The sequence below is a fragment of the Desmodus rotundus genome, chromosome 3 (genome assembly GCF_022682495.2).
Source record: "Desmodus rotundus isolate HL8 chromosome 3, HLdesRot8A.1, whole genome shotgun sequence".
NCBI classification, from domain to species: Eukaryota; Metazoa; Chordata; class Mammalia; order Chiroptera; family Phyllostomidae; genus Desmodus; species Desmodus rotundus.
The window spans coordinates 175,564,006-175,588,520 of NC_071389.1; the positions used below are offsets into that span (position 1 = coordinate 175,564,006).

The window sequence follows — 24,515 nt, forward strand, 5'->3', positions numbered from 1 at the left end:
AACAGCAGACCTAGCTATAACCATATCCATAATTATACTACATGTAAACAGATTAAAATTTCCTGTCAAAGTATAGGGATTGTCAGATGGGATAAGAAATCAAGAAATAACTTTATTCTTTCCTCCTACATACTCACTTTAAATGAAAGACACAAACACACTGAAAAAAGCAAGCATAAAAGTTCCTGTGATCATGTAAATACTGGATAAAATACAAAGAGGGAAACTATAATAATAAAAGAGCCTATTTGGCTATTTTTCCCATTAATTTTGTTACCTTCATTTCATGTTTTGATGCTCTACTATACAGTTCATATGTTTCTATAATGTATACTCTATAACAGGACAAGATCTACAATCAAATCTAATCTGCTAAATCATATTTTTATTGACCATAACCTGATATTCAATTTTTTAAAAATATATTGTATTGATTATGCTATTACAGTTGTCCCTTTTCCTCCCGTTAATTCCCCTCTGCCCTGCACACCCCCTCCCACCCACATTCCCCCCTTGTAGTTCATGTCCATGGGTCATACATTTAAGTTCTTAGGCTTCTACATTTCTTATACTATTCTTAACCTCCCCGTCTGTTTTCTACCTACCATTTGTGCTACTTATTCTCTGTACCTTTTCCCCCATCTCCCCCTCCCACTCCCCACTGATAACCCCCCATGTAATCTTCATTTCTGTGATTCTGTTCCTGTTCTATTTGTTTGCTTAGTTTGTTTTTGTCTTTAGGTTCAGTTGTTAATAGTTGTGAGTTTGTTGTCATTTTACTGTTCATAGTTTTGATCTTCTTTTTCTTAAATAAGTCCCTTTAACATTTCATATAAGGATATAAGGGCTTGATGATGATGAACTCCTTTAACTTGACCTTATCTGGAAAGCACTTCACCTGCCCTTCCATTCTAAATTATAGCTTTGCTGGATAGAGTAATCTTGGATGTAGGCCCTTGACTCTCAGACATGGAATACTTCTTTCCAGCCACTTCTTGCCGGCAAGGTTTCTTTTGAGAAATCAGCTGACAGTCTTATGGGAACTCCTTTGTAGGTAACTGTCTCCTTTTCTCTTGCTGCTTTTAAGATTCTCTCCTTATCTGTAAGCTTTGGCATTTTAATTAGGATGTGTGTTGGTGTGTTCCTCCTTGGGTCCAATTTCTTTGGGACTCTCTGAGCTTCTTGGACTTCCCTAGAAGTCTATTTCCTTTGCCAGATTGGGGAAATTCTCCTTTATTATTTGTTCAAATAGTTTTCAATTTCTTGCTCTTCCTCTTCTCCTTCTGGCACCCCTATGATTCAGATGTTGGAATATTTAAAGTTGTCCTGCAGGTTCCTAAGCCGCTCCTCATTTTTTAAAATTCTTGTTTCTTCATTCCAATCTGGTCTGCTCTAAACCATTGATTTGAGTCCTAGTTTCCTTCCCGTCACTGTTGGTCCCCTGAACATTTTCCTTTATTTCACTTTTCATAGCCTTCACTTTTTCCTCTAGTTTGTGACCATATTCAGCCATTTCTGTGAGCATCCTGATTACCAGTGTTTTGAACTGTGCATTTGACAAGCTGGCTATCTTGTCACTTAGTTGTATTTTTCTGGAGCTTTGATCTGTTCTTTTGTTTGGGCTTTTTTTTTTGTCCTGGTGCATCTATTATGTGTAAGGGGTGGAACCTTAAGTTTTCACCAGGGCAGGGCAACCCACATCACTGTGTTGTGACACTGTATATGTGGGGGAGGGGTCAGAGAGGGAACAGTGCCACTTGCTCTGCTCTCTGCCGGGTTTCAGTCACTTCCCCCACTATCCACATGCAAATTGGGCCCTGCTGGTGCTGATTCCCAGGTGGGTGGGTTTGTGAACGTTCTAGGACCTTATGGGTCTCTCCAACAAACTCTCCTGTGAGGCAGGGAGCTTCTCCCACCGCCACAACCACAACAGGTGTTTTCAGTTAGAGAGGCTTTGAGGCTTTATTTCCCTGCACTAGAACCCTGGGTTACTGGGTATATCTTGCTCCCCAGTTGTTACTCCCAGTTTAATCTGCATGCTAATGTGGGGCCGCCCAGTCCACCAGTCACTGACTTGCTGCAAGTCCTCATCACCCAGCTGCCTCTCTCTGCCCCTCCTACTGGTCTGGATGAATGTTTCTTCTTTAACTCCTTGGTTGTTGGACTTCTATACAGTTTAATTTTCTATTAGTTCTGGTTGTTTTTTGTTTTTAAATTTGTTCTTGTCCTTCTTTTGGTTGTGCGAGGAGGCACAGTGTGTCTACTTACGCCTCCATGTTGGCCGGAAGTCCCAATGTATCTATTATCACATGCTACAGGTAGTTTCCTGGCTATATTTTCTTCTTGAGAAATAAAATTGGTAATTATTTCAGTAATTATTAACAGTAATTATGATAGCTAGCACTATTGCTATTGGGCTCTGTGCTAAATGTTTATTATATTCATTAACCAATCTAATCTTTACAATAATCCTATGAGGTGGGTAATAGCATTAGCCACATTTATAGGTGAAAAATACAAAGTGTTAAGTAACTTGCCCAAAGTGTATCCACTAATAAGTGACAGGAGCCAGGTTGTTTGACTCTTAACAGCTTATTTCTGTCACTAGGTGCAGATTAAGTAGACACATATACATATGTGTATCTTTACATTTTTTCTGGTATCATTTCTGAGCAAACTCATCAGAGACATTACACATTTATATCTGTATTTATGCATATTGCTGAATTCTCAACTCGAAACTATAAAAAAAATCTTAGTTGCAATTAAGTAGGTTTTAATATTAAGAAATGTATTTTACTTAAAGTTACTTCCCCAAAATGACCATTCTCATTAAGTGAACACTATGAAAATTTCAAGAGAGCAAAAATACTGGCTTGTAGGGCTTTTCTTTTCTATAATGAAGCAAATAAAAAGAACATATATGAATGGTTACAGTAGGGCACTTCAACAATTGTAAAGAAAGTTAACACAGAAGACCTGGTTGTTCACTCTTTGCACATCTCTCCAAGGAATCTGCAACTGTAACAGAGACTTGGCTAGCTACCAAGAATGTAGCCCTTGGAAATTTTCCATTAATGATTAATAATTTTCTTAACTACACCTTGAAAAATGGACTGGATCACACTGGCTTGTCAAGATTGATGTGAACAAACATCAAGATAGTTGATGTACATCTGATTTTCCTGTTGGAATCTTGTGGCTATATGATCAGCTCTCTAACCTACCTCGGACCTTAAGACTCAGAGGCTTCGTTGGGCAGATTCTTGGCACACGTCCCTGAAGTTAATAACAAGAGAGAAAGTGTATCCTATGTGATGTCGGAGGATTTTCTTTTCTTTTTTTGGAGATGGGAGGATTTAGAAGCCTGTGCCTAACCTCTCTGAACCCCACTTGATGTGTATCTTTTTCCTGTTATTTTTGCTTTCTGCCTTTTTGCTGTGTAAACCATAACCATGAGTGTCTTGCTATGAGCCTTATGAATCCTAGCAAATCAACAAAACTGAGGGTGAGCTTGAGTCTCTCAAAATAGCAATATAACTACACATAGCAACATAAAAAGAATACATTGTTTTATAATGTACGATGATTCAAATAAATGAATAAAATTTTCACTACATGAAATATGAGGTCTATTCAGAAAAAGTCCAGCCACTGTTACTTACCTTGTCCAAACAACAAAATCACTGAAATAAAGATGTTTATAAATTTTTGAGTTTAGGTTTACTTTTATAAAGTAAAGCTATCCTTCCAATAAATGTTAAATAAAAGCCACTAGCTCTACCAACATTTTGTATATCACATGTTTCCTAAAACGTACCCCATATACTTTTAATTAGAAATATAGCTAAAATCCACAAGATATCCTCAGAAATAATCACAAGTTTGATCTTTAATATCATACACAAAATTGCTAAAATTTGTACAAAATTAAGTATTTTTTACTTTGAATCATTTATGATTTTTTCAATTACAGTTGACATACATTACATTATTTTCAGGATTATAATCCAGTGATTAAATATGTAACTTACTAAGTTATCATCCTGATAAAATCTCACCCATCTGACACCATACATAGTTATTACAATATTACTGACTGTATTCTCTATGCTCTACTTTACATCCCCATGACTGTTCTGTAAATACCAATTTGTACTTACTTATTCCCTTTATCTTTATCAACATCCCCTCAAAAGTCCTTCCATCTGACATCCGTCAAAAACAGTCTCTGTATCTATGAATTCCCCTGTTCTGTTTGTTCATCAATTTTGGTTTTCAATTCAATTGTTAGTAGATAGGTACTTATTGCCACTTTATTATTCATATTTTTAATCTTTTTTTTCTTCTTAAAGACGACCCTTTAATATTTCACATAATACTGGTTTGATGGTGATGAACTCCTTTAGCCTTTTCTTCTCTGGGACGCTCTTTATAAGTCCTTAAATTCTAAATGTCAGCTTTGCTGGGTAGAGTAATCTAAATTGTAGGTCCTTGCTTTTTATGACTTTGAATATTTCTTGCTAACCTCTTCTAGACTGCAAAATTTCTTTTGAGAAATCAGCTGATAGTCATATGGGGCTCCCTTGTAGGTAACTGCTTTTTTTTTTTTCCTTGCTGCTTTTAAGATTCTGTCTTTGTATTTAATCTTGGTGTGGGCCTCTTTAGGCTCATCTTGTTTGGTACTCTGTGCTTCCTGGATTTGTGTGTCTATTTCCCTCACCAGGTTAGAAAAGTTTTTCACCATTATTTTTTTTTACATAGGTTTCGAATTCCTTGCTTTCTCTCTCCTTCTGGCATCCCCATGATGTGAAGGCTGGTACACTTGAAGTTGTCCAGGGTCTCCTTGCACTACCCTCACTTTTTTTTGGATTCTTCTTCTTCTTTTGCTGTTCAGCTTGTTTTCTGTGTCCTTATCTTCCAAATCTCTGAATTGATCCTCTGCTTCATCTACTCCACTGTGATTTCCTGTATTCTTCAGTTCTGACTGGTTCTTTTTGTTTCCTACCTCTTTGTTAACATTCTAAATTCACCTGGCATACTTATAACCTGTGTTTTGAACCTTGCATTTGGTAGATTGCCTGTCTCCATTTTCTTTCTTTCTTTTTCTGGAGTTTTGTTCTATTCTTTCATGTGGTTTGGGTGGTGCATCAACATGATCTGAAGCTGTCCACCAGGTGCATTGGCCCTGGTGCTTCCTAGGAGGTGCAGGCCAAGGTCAGCCACTGCCTCTGTTCTGCCTGGGGCCACCCTACACAAGCTACAAAGCAGTCTGCAGGTGGCTGCTACTTATGCTGGGCTCAGCACTACTTAGCAAGAGGTACTGGGCCAGATGTTGCTTATTTGAGAATTTTTAGGAAAGTCTGATGCATAAGGTAATACAGGCAGTTCATATAAAAAAGTCATCACACACAGCTTGGGCAGGCTTACAGTTTGGGTGGGTGGGGTCTTAGGTAATTACCAGGGCAGGGCAAAGAGTGATAGACAGGTTCATGGAGATTCCAACATTGTGTCCACCTGCTGGCTCTGTGGGGGAAGGGCTTAGAAAAAGCACAATGGCCTCTGCCAGCACTTTTGTCTGGAAGAAAGCTGCTCCTACAGCCCTCGCCATGATGCCAGAGAATTCAGTTCATCCTGCATGTGACTGATGCCTTTTGAGCTGCTGTACCAGTCCTGGGGTTAAAGCAAGTTATTCTAAGTCCATGTGCAGAACCTTTAAAAGGAATACCTGGTACCCTAGAAGCCCTCTGCTTCACTCAGCCACAATCCCCACTGGTTTTTACAGCTAGAAGTTATGGGGATTTCTCTACTTGGCACTGGAACCCTGGGCTGGGGGGCCTGGTATGGGGCTGGGACCCCTCACTCCTCAGAGGGAACCACTGGAGCCAAGATATCCCTCCAAATTGTTATGTGTGTGTGAAACCAGCTTGTTCCATGTTCCACCTTTCCTAACAGTCTCAGTGTGGCTTCTTCGTTATAGTCTAGTTTGTAGGATTTCTGTTCAGTTATATTTCATGTGGTTCAGAATGATGGTTGTTCCTTAGTTCAGTTGTAATTTTGAAGTGGTTGTGAAAGCATGCAAGTACTACATTTACCTGTGCTGCCATCTTGACCGGCAGCTGAAACCAATATCTCTAATAGCTTTAATTTGACCTATAAACCATGAGTATAGCCAGCTTTGTCAAAAATTCTTCATTTTAGAGCAAAAGTCCTAACTAAAGATCATTATGTCCTTGTTTTAAAATTCATGTCATTTATTCATGCCTGATTTATTCAAGACTTTTTCTTTTTCTAGGAAAAATATGATTTCCTTGAAATGATTAAGAGGGAGGCAGAAAATAAAACTATCAACCTAATGACTTTTCAATAAGTCTATTATTATACCTAAAGCAATACAGTGAAAGAAGTAGGAAGAATATTGTTAGTATAGGAAAAAAGTAATTACTCCATTCCTGGATAATTAAAATTTCACAGAAAAAAGTACTAAGACTTGCAAAATACTAATCAGCTATCAGAAAGACAAAAATTTTCTTTCTAAATAGCTATTTCTGATCATCTTTAAAGAAACTAAAATGGTGCTTCTCTAGCATGTGTTGGGAGAATATGTATGTGTGTGTGGTGGGGGGGGGGTGGACAAGTGAGACCTTTAAAAAGACGAGGCAGAATGAAGCTACATGTGCAGACTGAATCTTTACACTGTATGACGGCAAATACCGAACTGTCAATTACATGAGCCATGCAGTTAGTTAACATAATAAACTAATATTATCTCTAAGAGAATTACTAAGTAAAGAAAACTCAATTCTTATCAAATATTACAGAGAAGCTATTTGAAAATTTTTGAAGAGTTGTAAAGAACACACTTAGAATAATTTTCGTTGTATTAAAGATAACTGATAGAAATCCATTCTCTAGTGGACTGTAATAACAACTTTAATTTGAAACAATAGGAAAATCTTACCTGTGATGTGCTGTCAGCTGCTTTCTTATTAACAGAAGCATCTATTGTTTTGTTTGTCTGGTTTTCTGAAGAGTCAAGGAAAAAAAAGTCAGACGTTTTTAAAAGCACCTAAAAATGTGAAAGGTTGCGTCTCTTTATATACAACAATGCATGCAATTTTCTTCAATTTTGGGGGGTCTGTCAGCATGTCACCTACATAAATGGACTCTCTTATAGAACACTGCCACAATATTTTTCAGAAGGGCAAATTCACAACAAATCAAAAAATTTCACATACCCAATGGCCCAGAAATTTTAACTCTTATCCTAAGAAATATCTTAAGAGGAGTAATCTAAGATGTGCTTACAGAAATGTTCTAAGGTGAGTGAATGGTTAAATAAGGTACACCATTCTTCCATACTATATACCTTTAGAAAAAAATTGAATGACATGGCAAAAATGTAGTAAGTTTATTAGAAAGGTAGTTAAAAACACAGTGATTTTGAGAAAATATGCATGCATAATCCCAGTTCAATCACAGATGATTTTTCTTTATTCATTTTTCAATTAAGTTGTATTGAATTTGTGGTATATACACACACACGCGTCACTTCCCTAATGGCACAGAAAGTAAACCAATGTTTTTCTGCCTCATTATTGAAAGAGATGGTACCAAATTTTATGAAATGTCTTTAGAATCTACTGAGGTGATTATTTAGCATTTCATTTTTGGTGACGTAGTGAATCGCTTTAACAGAAGTTTTCTGATGTTAAAACATCCATTCTTGCTTTTTGTAGATAAATTTCCTAGGCAAAATATGGCATTCCTTTCATTTGTAAATCTTAAGAACACAAATAAGGTAAACTATTTATGTTTAAAAAAAACCCAGGAGATAGAACTGTGTATTTTCATATGTACATATAAAACCTGTAAAAAAAAAAAATCAGAATAAATACCTACCTGCTAGAAGAGGTTTTTCAAGGCCAGGGAGGTTAAAAAAAAAAAAAAAAAAAAAAGGCCCTTACAATTTCTCCCTACACTATCTGAATTATCTTAGTTCTTATTGTATGAAGACTATTACTAATTTATTTTAATCTTTAGATTGCTTCATTTATACTAACCTGCATCTGTTCTGTGGAGTTCCTGAAATACTACTTAAATAAAAAATGAATCCCAGGCTACTGATCCTACATGGCAGAGTTTAAAATACACTGATGACATTACCAAAACATCAGTAATTTACTACCAAAGTTTGTTAGACTACATTATTTGAGATTTGAAACTCATTTTTATTTTCAAGTGAATATAAAAGGTAACTTCTGAAAAACAGCTTCGTTTTATTTTCTCTTGAAATATCCTCACATAAAATAATTTCTCAACACTCAAAAGATTTAGACTGCTTAATAAAAGTTTCATATACATATAAATGCATATACACACACAAACACATACACTATCAAGGCTGAAAGTTAATTATTCAAAGAACTGTAATAATATTCCTAAGGAGATTTTCAATAAATATTCCTCTGCCCTTTTGTTACACTATTTTCTTCATTTTTAAAATGACATTTTACAATTTCACTGCATCTTTTTTGTTTTCTTTTACTATAATGTCTACTTTAGATAAATTCTGAAAGTAAAGTTATAAAATCAGTCCAGTCAGGGTGTAACATGAGAAATTGTACTTCAAATCTTTTTATAATTTGAGAAACATCTCTATCTCATTATTCTTATTTTTAACCAATACTGCATTTTTGCCAGTCATAAAAAGGTTTTATAGAAGTGCCAATTACTAGTGTCCCTTAGTAGGTGCTGAACAATTGTATGAAAATGAATGAACTTTAAAACCATTTTCACAATACCATCCCTTATCTAGATCACAAGAGCCTAATTGCTCTCCCAGCTCCATTGTTCTCCCCTCCAAACCATTCCCCTCACTGCAGCCAGTGGTCAAAATCCTTTGACCCTATTTTCCACCTTTTTTCAATTTATTATCTCATATCTTTGTAGACCTCCCATATCGTCTCATAAAAACCTGCATATCTAATTCAACATATTTATAATTAATTACTTATTTAAGAGCCAAGTTTCCTATTTGATTATGAGCTTAGTGAGAACAGGTAATATCCTGTACCTCTGTGTACATCTGCAGGACTTTAGAACAATACAGGCATTTAATATTTCCATGAATGACTGACATCACCACTAATTTAAGTCCTAAATTTCCAAATAGTCTCTAGGACGATTTTTACTCTAGTATGAACAGGAAATACTGACTTACTCTATGAAGATATACAAATGATAATAAAATACATACAAATGCACACAATTTGCTTAGATAGCATATATTCTCATTAGGTCAAAAATACCTACGTAAGTACAGGACTTTAAAAGTTTTAAATATATATCTAATTAATTAATCACATTAGGTATGCATTAAAGTTTGGCTTCAACCTTCACATTAAGCTAAAATTTGCATTTTGGCTTCAGCTTAGGTCCTGGGAAATCTAAAAGGCTAAATGCCTACTTTAGCATCATTTATGGGATCCTGAAATTACGCATGATAGTAAGATTTCATTCTAATTAACATTATGAATGACATACAAAGCTTACCATTCACATTTATAGTTAATATCTGAAAGTCACTTTCAAATGTATATAAGCATTCTAAATAGAACCTGAGATAAAGATCTCCTTAATATAATTTATATTGGGTTGGCCAAAAAGTTCATTTGTTTTTTCTGTAAGCTGGCTCTAGTAGTGCTTAGTTGTCTTTAACTTTTCATAATTTTGTTAGATTGTCTGTCATATCAGTGTGCATCTTTTTAAAAAACATCAAAATTGGTGAATTTTTGTGTAGCCATTTTAATATTGAAGGTAGAAGAAAATATGCACCATTTTCGGCATATTACACTTTATTATTTCAAGAAAGGTAAAAATGCAACTGAAATGCAGAAAGATTTGTGCAGTGTACGGAGGAGGTGCTTGTGACTGATCGAATGTGTCAAAAGTGCTCCACAGTCAAGTAGACCACTTGAAGTTGATAGAGATCAAATTGAGACATCAACTGAGAAAAATCAATGTTACACCATGGGGGGACAGCCAACATACTCAAAATATCCAAGTCAATAAAGTTATTGGTGAAAATGAAAAATGTGTCTTTTATTTTATGGAAAAACTAACCAGGCTTTTTGGCCAACCCAGTATGTTAAAGTACATATAAATGTATTAAGTATATTTTGAAATATACAATTTTAAGTGTACGTATAAATGTATTCTATCACAAGAAAGAGTGTACTAATTAACAATTGTGAAAACTATTAATTTTATATACAATAATTTAAAAAGTCAAGTAATTAAACAAATGCAAAACACACCAACACTGATTACTATTAATATCGTGCATTAGCTAGATAACTTGGTAAAAAATATTCCCCTTGTGTCAATAAATGTTCATAAAAACTTTAAAAGAACAGAATAATGAAATTATATTATAATTCTGATATTTACATTAAGTTTAGGATACTAGTATTCATAACATTAAATAAAATCTTTTCAGTTACTTATTTCTTTTAAGGCCACGGTCTTTCAGGAAAAGCTGTATATTTAAGAATATCTCTTATCTTGTAACTACAAATTTAAAACAATGTCAACTTAGGCTCAGGATTTCATAAAGAGGAAAAATTCCCAAATCACATAAAACAATGTCCATGACAAATCAATCATCTTCCACCTTATTAAAAATCACTAAGGATCAGAAGAAAAAAATTAGAGAAAAATGAAGTAACCTCCAAAAATCTTGCTCATTCCCTGAGAGTTAAAAGTAAGCATCTTTTAGTATTCCCAACACAAACTGGTGTCTAAAGAACAATGCAGTAGCCAATAATACTAAGAAATATTGTTGTTATACTATGTAAACATTTAATTTTAAGTATGAGTATCAATAACAACTGCATTTTTATATAAATCTTCAGACTTACTCTTACATCCCAGATGTTAATTATATGTAGGGTAATATTCAGATTCAGTTGATTATTATTTTATCTGTCACTAACTGACCGCTCTCTCAGCAATTCTGTGAAATACCATCACTATTTTATATGAGAAAATATACACAGAGGGCAAGACATCACTAATGGCTACATGAGAAATTTTTTTAAAGGCTCTATATGTCACTTACAAAAGTAATATTATGCTTCAGAATCTGTGTCTTACATTTCATGTTACTATATCAATATGATAGCTACTGTAGCAATTTCATGTAATGTTTACCTATTCTTGTTATCTTTCCAAAAGTGGTGGGCATAAATGTAAAGTCAGAAATGAAGCATAGTAAAAAAAGTTCAAGTATATACACAATGGAGTAAAGGCAGTCTATTCAATAAATGGTATTAGAAAAGCTGGACGGATACATGCAAGAAATGGAACTAAACAACCTTTCTACACCACATACAAGGATAAACTCAAAATGGATTAAAAACTTAAATGTAGAGACCCAAAACCATAAAAGTCCTAGAAGAAAACAAATACAGTAAACTCTCTTGACATTGCTCTTAGTAATATTTTTTTCTGATATATCTTCTCAGGCAAAGGAAACAAAAGAAAAAATAAATAAATGGGATGACATCAAACTAAAAAGTTTTTTTGCACAGAGAAGAAAACCATACACAAAACAAAAAGGCAACCTACTGATTGAAAGATATTCATCAATGATATATTTGATCAGTGCTTAATATCCAAGAAAAACTCTTACAACTAAACACCAAAACAAAACAAAAAAAACCCCTCACCACATACAACAACAAGAATTCAATTAAAAAAGTGGGCAGAGGACCTGAATAGACTTTTCTCCAAAAAGGACATAGAGATGGCCAACAGACATCTGAAAAGATGCTCAAAATTACTAATCATCAGTGAAATACAAATTAAAACCACAATGAAATATCATCTCACACCTATCAGAATGGTTATCCATAAATCAACAAACAAGTGTTGGCAAGGATATCATGGGGAGAAAAAAAACCTCATGCACTGTTAGTAAAAGTACAACTGTTGTGGCCACTATGAAAAACGTCTGGAGATTCCTCTAAAAATTAAAAATAGAACTACCTTATGATCCACCAATTCCAATTCTGGGCATTTATCCAAAAAAAAAAAAAACAAAAAAAAAAACAACTTCCAAAACATATATCTGAAAAGATGTAGTAGTCATTCATATGTTCATTGCAGCACTATTTATAATAGCCAAGATATGGAAGCAACCTACATATCCATCAATAGATGATTAGATAAAGAAAATATGGTAGATATACACAATGGAGTATTACTTAGCCATTAAAAAGAATGTAACCCTAACATTTGCAACAACAAAGGATGGACCTAGAGGCTATTATGTTAAATGAAGTGAGTCAGACAGAGAAAGACAAATACCATATGATTTCAGTTACATGTGTAATCTAAAGAACAAAAAACAAAAAAAACTAAAACACCCCCCAAACAACCACCAACCTTACAGATACAGAAACAAACTAATAGTAGCCAGACAGGAAGAGGTTTGGGAGGCTGGGTGAAAAAGGTAAGGGGATCAAGAAATACAAATTGGTAGTTACAAAATAGTCACAGGGATATAAAGTACAGCATAGGGAATATAGTCGATAATATTGTAGTAACTATGTATGGTGCCAGCTGGGTACCAGACTTATCAAAGGAATCAAATCATAAATTACATAAACGTCTAACCACTATGCTGTACCTGAAACTAGTATAAAATAATACTGAATGTCAGCTATAATTGAAAAAAAAATGCATACAAAATGTATGCTTTCTAAGAATAAGGAAGAGTTTGACAGATTTTGAATACAGATACAATCAAGATCTCCTTGCAATACTTCAAAGTACAAACATAATCATATAATATGACATAGAGGAAAATACATAACAGAGAAAACAAAACAATCAAACATTTTATAGTAAATTACAGAGGGCAGAACCTATTTTTAAACTGTTCAAATTTGGAAGATGTGAGTAGTGAGTATACAAAGGATTTTTCCAAATGGGTAGGAAAAATATCTGATGTTTTAAATTAGCATCAATTAAATACTTTAAAATAAATGTGTTCTATTTGGATATTCTTGGCAAAGGTATTACAAAAGTAATTCATAATACTTGCTACAAAGCCCAAATATAAAATTCACCCAGATTAGTAAAATTCCTAAAAGAGAAATACAAATGCTAACTTCTCACTCAAAATAAACTCTTTCAAATCCCATTTTAAGAACATTTCTTATGTAACTAAAAAATTATTAAAAACAATCTCCAGGATACTCTATTTCCACAATCACACAAACTCAAAAGTTCAATTATCAAAAGGTCGCTAACATGTGTATGTATCTATTATCAAACCTATCTAGTGACTTACCAATTCTTGGGGTAGTGGTGCTGCTCTGTTCTGCAGATGACGAAGTACTAAAAGCAGAAATTGGAATTTTCATCTGTATAGGACCTCTATTATTTGATGGACTGTAAAGTCCTGATGGGCCGACTGTGGGTAAAGAAGTCCTTGTGGCTTGTACAATAGAGTGGGCTGTTGGAACAGCCTGTACAGCAAGTGTTGTTCCTAATGGTGCAGCACTGGCAGGAGAGTTCCTTTGAATAGTAGAACTGGGCACAGAAGGAACGTTGTTTGCTTTAGTGGGGTTTGGCAAGGACGGCAAGGATACTGGATTTTTGGTAAGACCACTCACTGCAGGTGGGCTCTGTACAGAAATGAATTCAACGTTGCCAGATGGTTGATTAGTCACTAAAGTCCCTGGATGGCTCTGCAGGAGCTGAGGCTGAGAGGATACTGCAACAGGTACATGCAAAATCACAGGTAGAGACTGTAAAGAGATCGTAGGTTGGGGATTTCCACTAGGCACCTGAGTAGTAGCCACTACCGTAGCTGTATTGGGTGCAGGAAGAATTGATGTTGCTGTCAGAGAACCTGAAGTCACTGGAGTCTGCAGTTTAGGTTGACTACTGACAACTGTTGGAGGAGTGACAAGATTGGCTGAAGACACTATAGAAAGAAAAAAGAAGTCTCAGTTTAAATGACTAATCTCTCTTTATCATCTAGGATTATATAGTACAATATAAACTTAAGGCATTACAATAGATACAATAAAGTCCTGCAAAATGAACTTTCCAGATTTAAATTCTTGAACTTCTTAGACTTAAAGTTGTAGAAGCATTTTTGCATCTATGGTACATTATGAAAACATCACATGGTTTTTGAGTAATATGGAGGACTGCTATATGATTACCAACACAGTTTCTGAAAACTACTAGAACCACTTTAGAGTAACTGGAAAAACAACTGAAAACTTGGTAAAATTGTATAGATATTTTTGAAATTACACTAAAAACATTACAAATGCTTGAAGACTGGCAATATATAAACTCAAATAGAAAGTCTAGTGTCACCACTATCAATGAATAATATGTAAATTTGGTCATGTATTTTTATCATTTGGACCATGTGAAACCTGACCTGTGGACCAAGTTGTACTGAGTTGCCTGGGAGAGGAACTCAGAGAGAAGGCTGCCTGTATTGACACTCTGTTGACATTATATGATATGGAAGAGGGCAGAGTAAAGATGGGAGATACACTGAGAAGGGAACTGACCCCCAAAACCAGACAAAATCAAAACGATGGTCACTGGAGTTTTATAATAATTTTGGTTCAACTATTTGTGTTTATTCTTATTTGAATAGGTTTGAAATAGATGGTCAAGTTTGTTTCTCACTGACTTTTAGTCTTTCTTCCAAAATCACAGGCACACTAGAGCAGCAATTCTCAAGGTGTAATCTAGTGGGCGCTTGTGGATAACTGAGGTTCTTTCAAGGGGCTTGCTATGTCAAAACTACTTTGATAACAGTAATAAAATATTACTTTACTTTTTTACCATGTAGATATTTCAACTGATGGAGCCAAAGCAATGGTGAGTAAAACTTCTGATGCTACAGTACAAAAGTCAGGGTAGTGGCACCAAGCTACAGCTATTCTTTACCATCACATGTTCATAGCAAAAAGCAAGCAAAATTATTTTCACTTAAGAATGCCCGTGGTGAAGCAGTAAATATTACTTTTACTAAATCTCAACCATTGAGTGCAGGTCTTCTTAATATTTTGTGTAAAGAAGTAAGAAGTACACATAAAGTATTACTGCTGCATGCCGAAGTGGGATCGCCAGCTCAAGGAAAAGCACTTGGAAAAGTATAACTGTGTTTGTAGGCTGAGCTAACAGCCATTTTCATGGCAGTCCTTTTTACTCCAAAGCATGACGTACAGCTATACTGTGGTTTTTCACACTTGGGTATGTGACAAATCATTTCTTGAAAACAAATCAAGTAAGGCAGGCACTTCAAAGAGAACAACTGAGACTTCTGATCAAGATGGTGGCACAGGCAGACATGGCTCCCCTCTTCACAGAAACATGTCAAAATTACAACTAAAATATATAACACCATCACTCAGAACCATCGGAAATTAAGTGAATGGAGGACTGACAACTATGAAATTAAAGAAACCACATCCGTCCAGACTAGTAGGAGTGACACAGACGCTGGTCCCTCCACCACATATGGTGGATAAAAATTCAGGAGTGAGGAGTCCAAGCCCCACACCAGGCCCTACAACCACAGGTTCCAGTGCCAGGAAGGCAAGTCCCCGCAACTTCTGACTGCAAAAATCAGTGGGGATTGAGTCAGTGGAAGAAACTGCTGGAGCTCTATGCAGTTCCTGTTAAAGAACCCACACATGGACTCACCTACTCAGGCTCAACTTCCTCTGAGCTCCAGCACCTGGATAGCTGCTTGGAAGGCACCAGTGGCATAAAGGGAGGAATTGAAGTGTCTGTCATCAAGGCAAGTAGAGTCCATTGTCCCTTTCTTAAACTCTTCCCCCCACAGAGCCAGCAAGCTGGTGACATATCTGAGACTCCATCAAACTGGCTAATACGATTTGATCCACCTTGGAAAGCCCCAGAGTCTCCATCTCAACCAACTTACTGGCTGACCTCAGCTGCTTTTCCATATGAATGGCTGGTCTTAGCTCACGCTTCACAACTTATTAAATCCTCTAAAACAAGCAACAGCTGGCCTCAGTGAGCCCGAGGCCAAGCATTAGTAGCAAGCAGTCTAGATTCACAGCTTGGCTTCACCTGGGAATTTCCAAGCCAAGCACAAATAGCAGCCATCTCAGATTGCTTTACAGCATCAGGCAGGGTGGCCCGAGGCAGAACACAGGTGGGAGCTAATCTTGGCCTGCACCACCTGGGAAACCCCAGGGTTAGCACAACCAGTGCACAGCCACAGACCATGTGGGAACACCACCACAATGTCCCTGCACAGCTGGTCATCCACAGAGGGTGGAGGTTGGTGGTAATTGGTCACAACCAGGCCTTGCAGATAACTGGCCTGGGTAAATCTCTCCCATTGATGTGCCAACAGCAACCAAGGCTCAACTACAAGAGGAGGATGTACTCAGCCCACACAAAGGGCGCACCTCGAGTACCCAGCTTGGGTGATAGGGAAGGCTGTACCACTGGATCCTACAGGACACCTATACATTAGGCCACACAACCAAGACCCGGAGTCAAAGCAGCCCTATCTAATACATAGAAACAAACACAGGGAGGCTGCAAAACAAGGAGACAAAGAAACAAGGCCCAAATGAAAGAACAGATCAAAACTCCAGAAAAAGAGCTAAATAAAATGGAGATAAGCAATCTATCAGATGCAGAGTTCAAAACACTGGTTATAAGGATGGTCAAGGAACTTAGTGAGGACCTCAACAGCATAAAAAAGATCCAGTCAGAAACAAATGATACACTAATTGAAATAAAGAGCAATTTAAGGGAAACAACGGTAGAGTGGAAAAAGCCGAGAATCAAATCAATGACTTTAAACATAAGGGAGCAAAAAACAACCATGCAGAACAAGAAGAAAAAAAGAGTCAAAAAAAAAAAAAAATGAAGATGGTATGGAACAACTTCAAACACTCCAACATTCGCATCATAAGGGTGCCAGAAGAAGAGAAAGAGCGAGAAACTGGAAATCTATTTGAAAAAATAATGAAAGAAGAAAACTTCCCTAACTTGATGAAGGAAATAGACATGCAAGTCCAAGAAGTACAGAGAGTCCCAAACAAGATGAATGCATAGAGGCCCACTCCAAGACATATCATAATTAAAATGCCAAAAGTTAAAGGTAACGAATCTTAAAAGCAGTAAGAGAAAAGAAGTTAATTACCTACAGGGCAGTTCCCATAAGACTGTCAGCTAATTTCTCAAAAGACACTTTGCAGGCTAGAAGGGATTGGCAAGAAATATTCAAAGTCATGAAAAGCAGGGACCTACATCCAAGATTGCTCTACCCAGCAAAGCTATCATTTAGAATCGAAGGACATCTAATGAGTTTCTCAGAGAAGAAATATCTAAAGGAGTTCATCATTACCAAATCATTATTTTATGAAATGTTAAAGGGACTTATTTAAGAAAGTGATCAAAACTATGAACAATAAAATTGCAAAAAATATATATCTATCAACAATTGAATCTAAAAAACAAACTAAGCAAACAAGAAGAACAGAGACAGAATCATGAATACAGAGAGTATTTTATTAGTTGCCTGATGGGAGGAGGGTGTGTGCGAATGAGTGACAAAATGAGGGGATTAAGAAGTAAGAATAGGTAGCTACAGAATAGCCACAGGGATGTAAAGTACAGTAAAGGAAATGGAGTAGACAAAGAACTTATACACTTGACCCACAGACACGAACAATGGTGTGGGGATTGCCTGAGGGAGTGGGGGGTGCTGGGTGGAGGGGGGTAAAGGGAGAAAAATCAGGACAACTGTAATAACATAATCAATAAAATACAATTTAAAGAAAAGAGACCAACAGTATTTATTGACAATAATAAAATCTTAGTTTTAAAAACCAAAATTACAACTTTATAAAAACTTGTAACTGTCACTAAGAATATGACAGCCTCCCAAACCTTTAAAGACTTTTCTGAGAAGAATCAACAGTGAAATAAATTAATGTAGTTTATAAAATTATTAAAAAGGTGTGACAACATTTAGAAGATTTAAATAAGCCTGTGAGCATTTTCAAAATGATCATTGAATGGTATTAGCAAAAGATCCATCCAAGTACAAGACAGATAAATGAATTTTAATTAAGAAATTAGAAAAGTTGACTGGCATGGTTTCAGAGTCCACTTTGCAACCAACCTTTAATAACTACTTGACTTTCAAAGGAAATATCCACAAGTCTCTAAAAGGGCTTGCCCTTTTCCAACTACATATTTGTATGAGGCTGAATTTTCTTCATATACTTCCATCAAACAATAAATAGGAACAGACTGAATGCAAATATAGATATGAGAACACAGCTTTCATAGGCCATCTCAATGTTTTAAGTGAGACATAAAACAAATTTACAAAAATGTAAGACAATCACACTCTTTTCACTAAATTTTTTAAGCTTAGAAAATTTACTTTTCATCAAAAATGTTATTTGTTACATAATATGGGTTTATTTTTTAATGAATAAGCAAACATTTAAAATTTTTATTTTAACTTTCACTACAGTAAATATCAATTAACATAACCCACATAAACAAAACTTTTGGGATTCTTAATAACTTTTTAAGATTACACTGGGAAAGTCTGACAACCACTACAGTAGAGATTTCAATTTCTGTATTTCCATGCACATATGTAATCCTAATGTTTAAATAAAATTTTACACTTAGCAGACAATTTTAAACCAATATGCCCAGTTTCTTAGAACACTTCATCCTCAAAACAATGTAAAAAGAAAACCAAAGACTCCAATTATTAAGAAGGCATACTTCAGTGTTAAAGAATATTATTACCTGTATTCACAGGGGTCTGAAAGGATGGCGGTGTGCTCTCACTTACATTTCTTTTAGACTCCAGCAACTGTCTCACTGTACCTGTATTTCTATGAAATATATGTACACACAAATAGTCAGTCATGTATATGCTATTCTGAGGAACATCACTTTACGTATAGGTATCACAGTGGCCCACAGGAAAAGAGTGGCAGACTTGGGTACTGTAGCACTGAACTATACATGAATGCACCAAGGGAAAGCTAATGCATAGACCTCAGAATGGTGGGGGTAGGGGATATCTGGCATTAGGGAAGAGTTTTCGTCTTACATTCTAATACCCTCAATACTTTTACCTGAAAATCAATGTAGGTCCTAATATTTGCAGACATTAGTTTTTATAATCCCTGACCAAAGCATTTCTTAATTATTTGAGAGAATACTACTTAGTACAAGTGATTAAAGAAATCTGCAATGACCAAAGAAAGCCTTATAATATATTAGCAAAACCAATATTCACAGAACAATTACAACAAAGCAAAAAAGAAAGTAATGTACTTAATCCAGTACACCAAACACTTCTCTCTACACAAATAAAGACATATGCACCCACATTTTCACTGCAGCATTATTTAGAATAACCAAAATAATGGAAGCAACCTAAGTGTCCATCTATGAATGATGAACGGATAAACTTTTATATACACATGCAGAGGAATATTATTTAGCTATAAAAAAGAATAATATTTTCCCATATGAACCAGCATGGATGGACCCTGAGGGCATTCTAAGTGAAATTAGTTAGAGAAAGACATATACCACACAATCTCTCTTATATGTGAAATCTAAACAAACAAACAAACAAACTCATATGGAGAACAGTTTAGCAGTTACCAAAGGTGGGAGATGGAGGATAAGAGAAATGGGTGAATTATTCTGTTTTTAGTGAAACAAATTAAATTTTTTTAAAGGCAGAAAAAGAGAGATAAACAAAATATAAAATAAAATCTTGACAAAGAACAGACTGTTATTCTTACCTGTAGGGTACATTATTATTGCTGTTGACATCAACTACAGACTTTCCTGGTGATACAGGAACAGGTGGGTTTGGTGGACTCTAGGAGAGAAAAATACCAAGGTAAAATAAAACCCAATATACAACAAATCTTTAAAAACAAGACCTGAAATGCTTTATCAATATATTATTTGTTACTTCTACAGTATAGTGAAAAATATTAAGTTGAAACAATTTGAATCTTGAAATTGCTGCTTGTTTACTTGTGTCTCAAGCAACTGAAACGGCTTATCATATAAAAGGTAAATTTAATAATTCTTATACCTCAGTTTTTGAGATAAGTAAACTTAAAATAAAGAACATCAAAATGGTTTACATACTATAAGGATTCAATAAACATTAACAATAAAAATGCAAATAAAAAGCCAGACACATTTATTCAATAAATATCTAGTGAATGTCAACATATGCTATACTAGGCATATCAGACTCTGGATCACCATCAGAAACTCAACAATGTATATATTTATTCTTCTTCAAAAACAATAGATTATCAATTAAGTGGCATCTTAGGTCACAAATCAAAATTTTCAAATCAAAATTCTTTTTTACAACATTTGCTTAAAAAATCACTACTTGTCACTGTGGAACATAATTTTATAAAAATCTGTCTCAGTTCTAAAGTATCAACTAATTTCAGCCTTTCCCCCAAAACAGGGAATATAGAAATGGAACTGTAATATCTGCATATAAATTACCATAATTTGGGTCTCCATCAGTAATGACACTATCATCATTTATTTCTTAAATTGAGAAAAACAAAATTAACTCTGCTCAAGACTTAATTAAATATAATAATACATGTTAAATCAAAGGTGTAAGTGTTTAGGATCACATGAAGCCGATATCACTAATTACCCTTCTCAACAGCAAATACATCCTGCTGCTTTTCACAGGAAAAAAGGATAATTTTAACCAACCAGTATAGCACTATACTAGTTACGTATATGAATAGATAAAATAATTAAAATAAACTGCTCTGAAGGCATTTAAAATCTGGCTATGGACACAAGGATACTTTAAACAAATAAAAAAGCAAATTGAAGTAACAGTGTAGGATCAATAAAAAAAACTTTTTAAAAAAAGTTTGGGGGGAAAGGAATGTATCTTTAAATAGGCCTTTTGGTAATTAGTGCACTCAAAATAGTTAAGATGAAGATAAAGAACGTTTCAGGAAGAAAAACAAAAAAAAAGGAGGAGTAAAAGTGTAATAAACTACTAAATACAACTGTCTTAGAACATAGTATGGAGTCATTAGACTGAGGGCCTTAAACACTACATTCTGGCAATATCAGCAAAATGGCAAAACAGGAAGCCCCATTACCCCTCATCCCTCAACAGAGATAATGACTTAACAGTATATAGTCCAAATTTCCTTTGTGAGAATTCCAGAAACAATTGAAAGGTTATAGCACTCTTAAGCAACAGCAAGGCCAAGAAGAGGTACACTACAGTGGATAGGAAGGTCTATTGCATTTACCCACCATAACCAACCCTCTTCTGACGCAATGTGGCAAAATCAAGAGAAAATTCCCCACTTGTATTTACTTCAGGAAAGAAAGAGTGGAAGCTGCATGTAACATTCTGCCTTTTCAGGAGACTGCCCAAGGCACTGGTTTCTGTCTCACCTGACCTGGAGGAAGTGGCACACACTGAATGTCTGGGATCTGGATAAAAACAAAGGCGGTTTCTTCAGCTTGGTACAGCAACAGAATAATTACAGTACCCACAAAGACAGCAGGGGGAGCTCCCAAATAGAAACAGACAAATTTATTTAGATAGGATGTTTACATGCACCAACTCAGAGATGATGCCATCTCTAGAAAAGGTTTGAAAGGCCCCAGATTATCCACCTGGGTTGATTAGTGAAGTTTTTCCTCTGTATGAAGATATTTTGAAAGGACAAGGAAAGGTGGATGGTTTTTCAAATGCCCAAATTTCAGCAAAAGAGCACTAGACACACAAAAAAACAGAAAAATATGGCCCAAAGAAATAAATCTCCAGGAAAGAAACAAAGACCTATTAACTACCTAATGAAGAATTTTTATGAAGTGACATTATGATGTCACTTTTTAATAAAAGAGAATATAGGCAGAAAACTAAATGAAATTAGGGAGATGATGCATGAAAAAAATAAGAATACTAACAAAGAGATAGAAACTTTAAAATGGAACAAACAGAAATCCTAAAGGTAAAGAATACAATAACTGAATTAAAAAAATTCACTACAGCAGCAGTCCCTAACCTTTTTGGGACCAGGGACCAGTTTTATGGAAGACAGTATTTCCACCACTGGTGGGGCGGGGCGATGATTCAAGTGCATTACATTCAAGCTCAACTCCTGCTGTGCAGCCCAGTTCCTAACAGGTCCCAGACTGGTAAGAGTTGGGGATCTCTGCACTAGAGGGGAACCAACAGAATAAAGAATTAATGAGCCTGAAGAAAATCATCAAAAATTAAGTTATAGGAACAAAGAGAGAAAAAAAATTAAAGAAAGCCTAGGGAATTTATGAGATACCACTGAATGAATCAATGCATGAATATGGGAATCCAAGATTAGAAAAAGAGAAAAATAGCAAAGTCCAGTTGGATAATGGCCAAAAACTTCCCAAATTTGAGGAATTGGCATACAAACTCAAAAGGCTCAAAAATTCCAACTACATTAACACAAAGACATCTACACTGAGAAATATATTCAAAGTAACAGATATACACAAGTCACAGATACAGAATTTAAAAGTGGCAACAGAAAAGTGACACATCACATTCAAAATAGCTCCCATAAGACTACCAGGGGATTTTCTCAGCAGAAATCTAGTAGGACACAAGGGAGTAGTACAATACATTCAAAGTACCAAAAGAGAAAAACTGCCAGGCAAGAATAAAACTTTCATTCAAAAATGAAGGTGAAATTAAGACTTTCCCAGATGTAGAAAGCTGATGGAATTCATCATTATAAGACTTGCCATATAACAGATGCTACAAGGAGACATTCAAGAGAAAATAAAAGGACACAAGACAGTAACTTGAAGTCATAATAAAATATTAAATTCTCTGGTAAAGGTAAATACATAAATAAATAAAGAATCCTGCATTACTGTAAAGTTGGTACATAAATCATGTTTAATTCTGGTATATGATTTAAACATTAAGATAACTGTAAATCTGGGTTAAAAGATATACAATATAATGTATTACACCCATAATAAAATGGTGAGGTAAAGATGTAAAGATTGAGTTCTTACATGTGATTGAAGTAAGAATCACATGTACCAGTTGAAAATAGTTTATATAATACCCATGGCAACCTCAGAGGAAATACTTATACATAAAAGGGAATTAGAAAATGTTGTCACTACAAAAAAAGTCAATGAAACACAGGAAGTAAGAAAGAAAGGAAAAGACAGAAACAACAGCTCTAAGACAAATAGAAAACAATTAACAAAATGGCAATAATAAGACCTTCCTTATATCATTACTTTAAAATCAAATGGATTAAACATTAGCTTAATGGATAAAAAAAAAACAACAAACAACCAGGATCCTGCTATGTGCTGTCAACACTTGACATACTTTAGATATAAAAACACACACAGGCTGAAAGTAAAAGAATGAAAAAAATATTTTATTAAAATGGTAACCAAAAGAAAGTAGAAGTGACCATACTTATATAAGACAAACAATATTTTAAGAAAAATATGTCAGCAAGAGACAAAGATGGGCATTATACAATGAATCAATTAACCAGATGCAACATTTGTAAGTATATATGCACATAACATAAAGGCCTCCCAAATATATGAGTAAAAATTGACAAAAGTGAAGGAGAAATAGGTAGTAACACAATAATAGAAGTGTTTAATATATCATTCTACATGATGGAAAGATGATCAAGACAGAAAGTCAATAAGGAAACAGCAGAACTGAACAATACTACAGACCAAATGTAACACACAAATGCATATATTTTCACACAAAGAAAAATGCACATTTTTCTCAAGTACACATGGGACATTCTCCAGGCTAGATCATATATATATTAGATCATAAAATGAGCCTTAACAAAACTAAGATGATGAAAAAATTGTATCAAATATCTTTCTCAAATGCAATAGAATAAAATTTGAAATCAATACCAAAAGGTAAATGGAAAAGTCACAAATACGTGGAAATGTAAAAGAACCTAAAAATCCAATGAATAAAAAATTACAAAGGATATTAAAAAATATCTTGAGGCAAATGAAAACAAAAACACAACATACTATATGCATGGAAAATTAATGCAGCAAAGGTAGTTTTAAGTGGCAAGTTTATAGTACTAAATGCTTACATTAAAACAGACCTCATCCACACAACTGTAATTGAATAACAATAAAAAATTAAAATTAAAAAAAAAACAGACCTCATCAACAACCTAACTTTACATATCAAAGAATGAGAAAAAGAAAAACATGATAAACTCAAAGTTAGAAGAAAGAAGGAAATAATAGATTACAGCAGAAACAAATTTAAAATAGAAAATTGATAGAAACAAAACTAAGATTTGGAATTTTTAAAAACTCTACAAAACTGACAAAACATCTAGATTAAGAAAAAG

The 24,515-nt window shown here is 34.8% G+C and overlaps 1 protein-coding gene across 4 annotated transcripts in view; it reads right to left on the reverse strand.

Annotated features, from left to right (window-relative positions):
- ATF7IP (activating transcription factor 7 interacting protein) overlaps positions 1-24,515 on the reverse strand; it is a 111,551-nt gene that overhangs the window by 15,211 nt on the left and 71,825 nt on the right. For all 4 annotated transcript variants that reach the window (XM_024575922.3, XM_024575921.4, XM_045184361.3 and 1 more), the window contains exons 7-10: positions 19,881-19,960; positions 18,865-18,953; positions 13,361-13,999; positions 6,962-7,026 (exon numbers count right to left, since the gene is read on the reverse strand). In XM_024575922.3, coding sequence (XP_024431690.2) covers positions 6,962-7,026; positions 13,361-13,999; positions 18,865-18,953; positions 19,881-19,960 — 873 coding nt within the window. The remainder of the gene's footprint in view (positions 1-6,961; positions 7,027-13,360; positions 14,000-18,864; positions 18,954-19,880; positions 19,961-24,515) is intronic.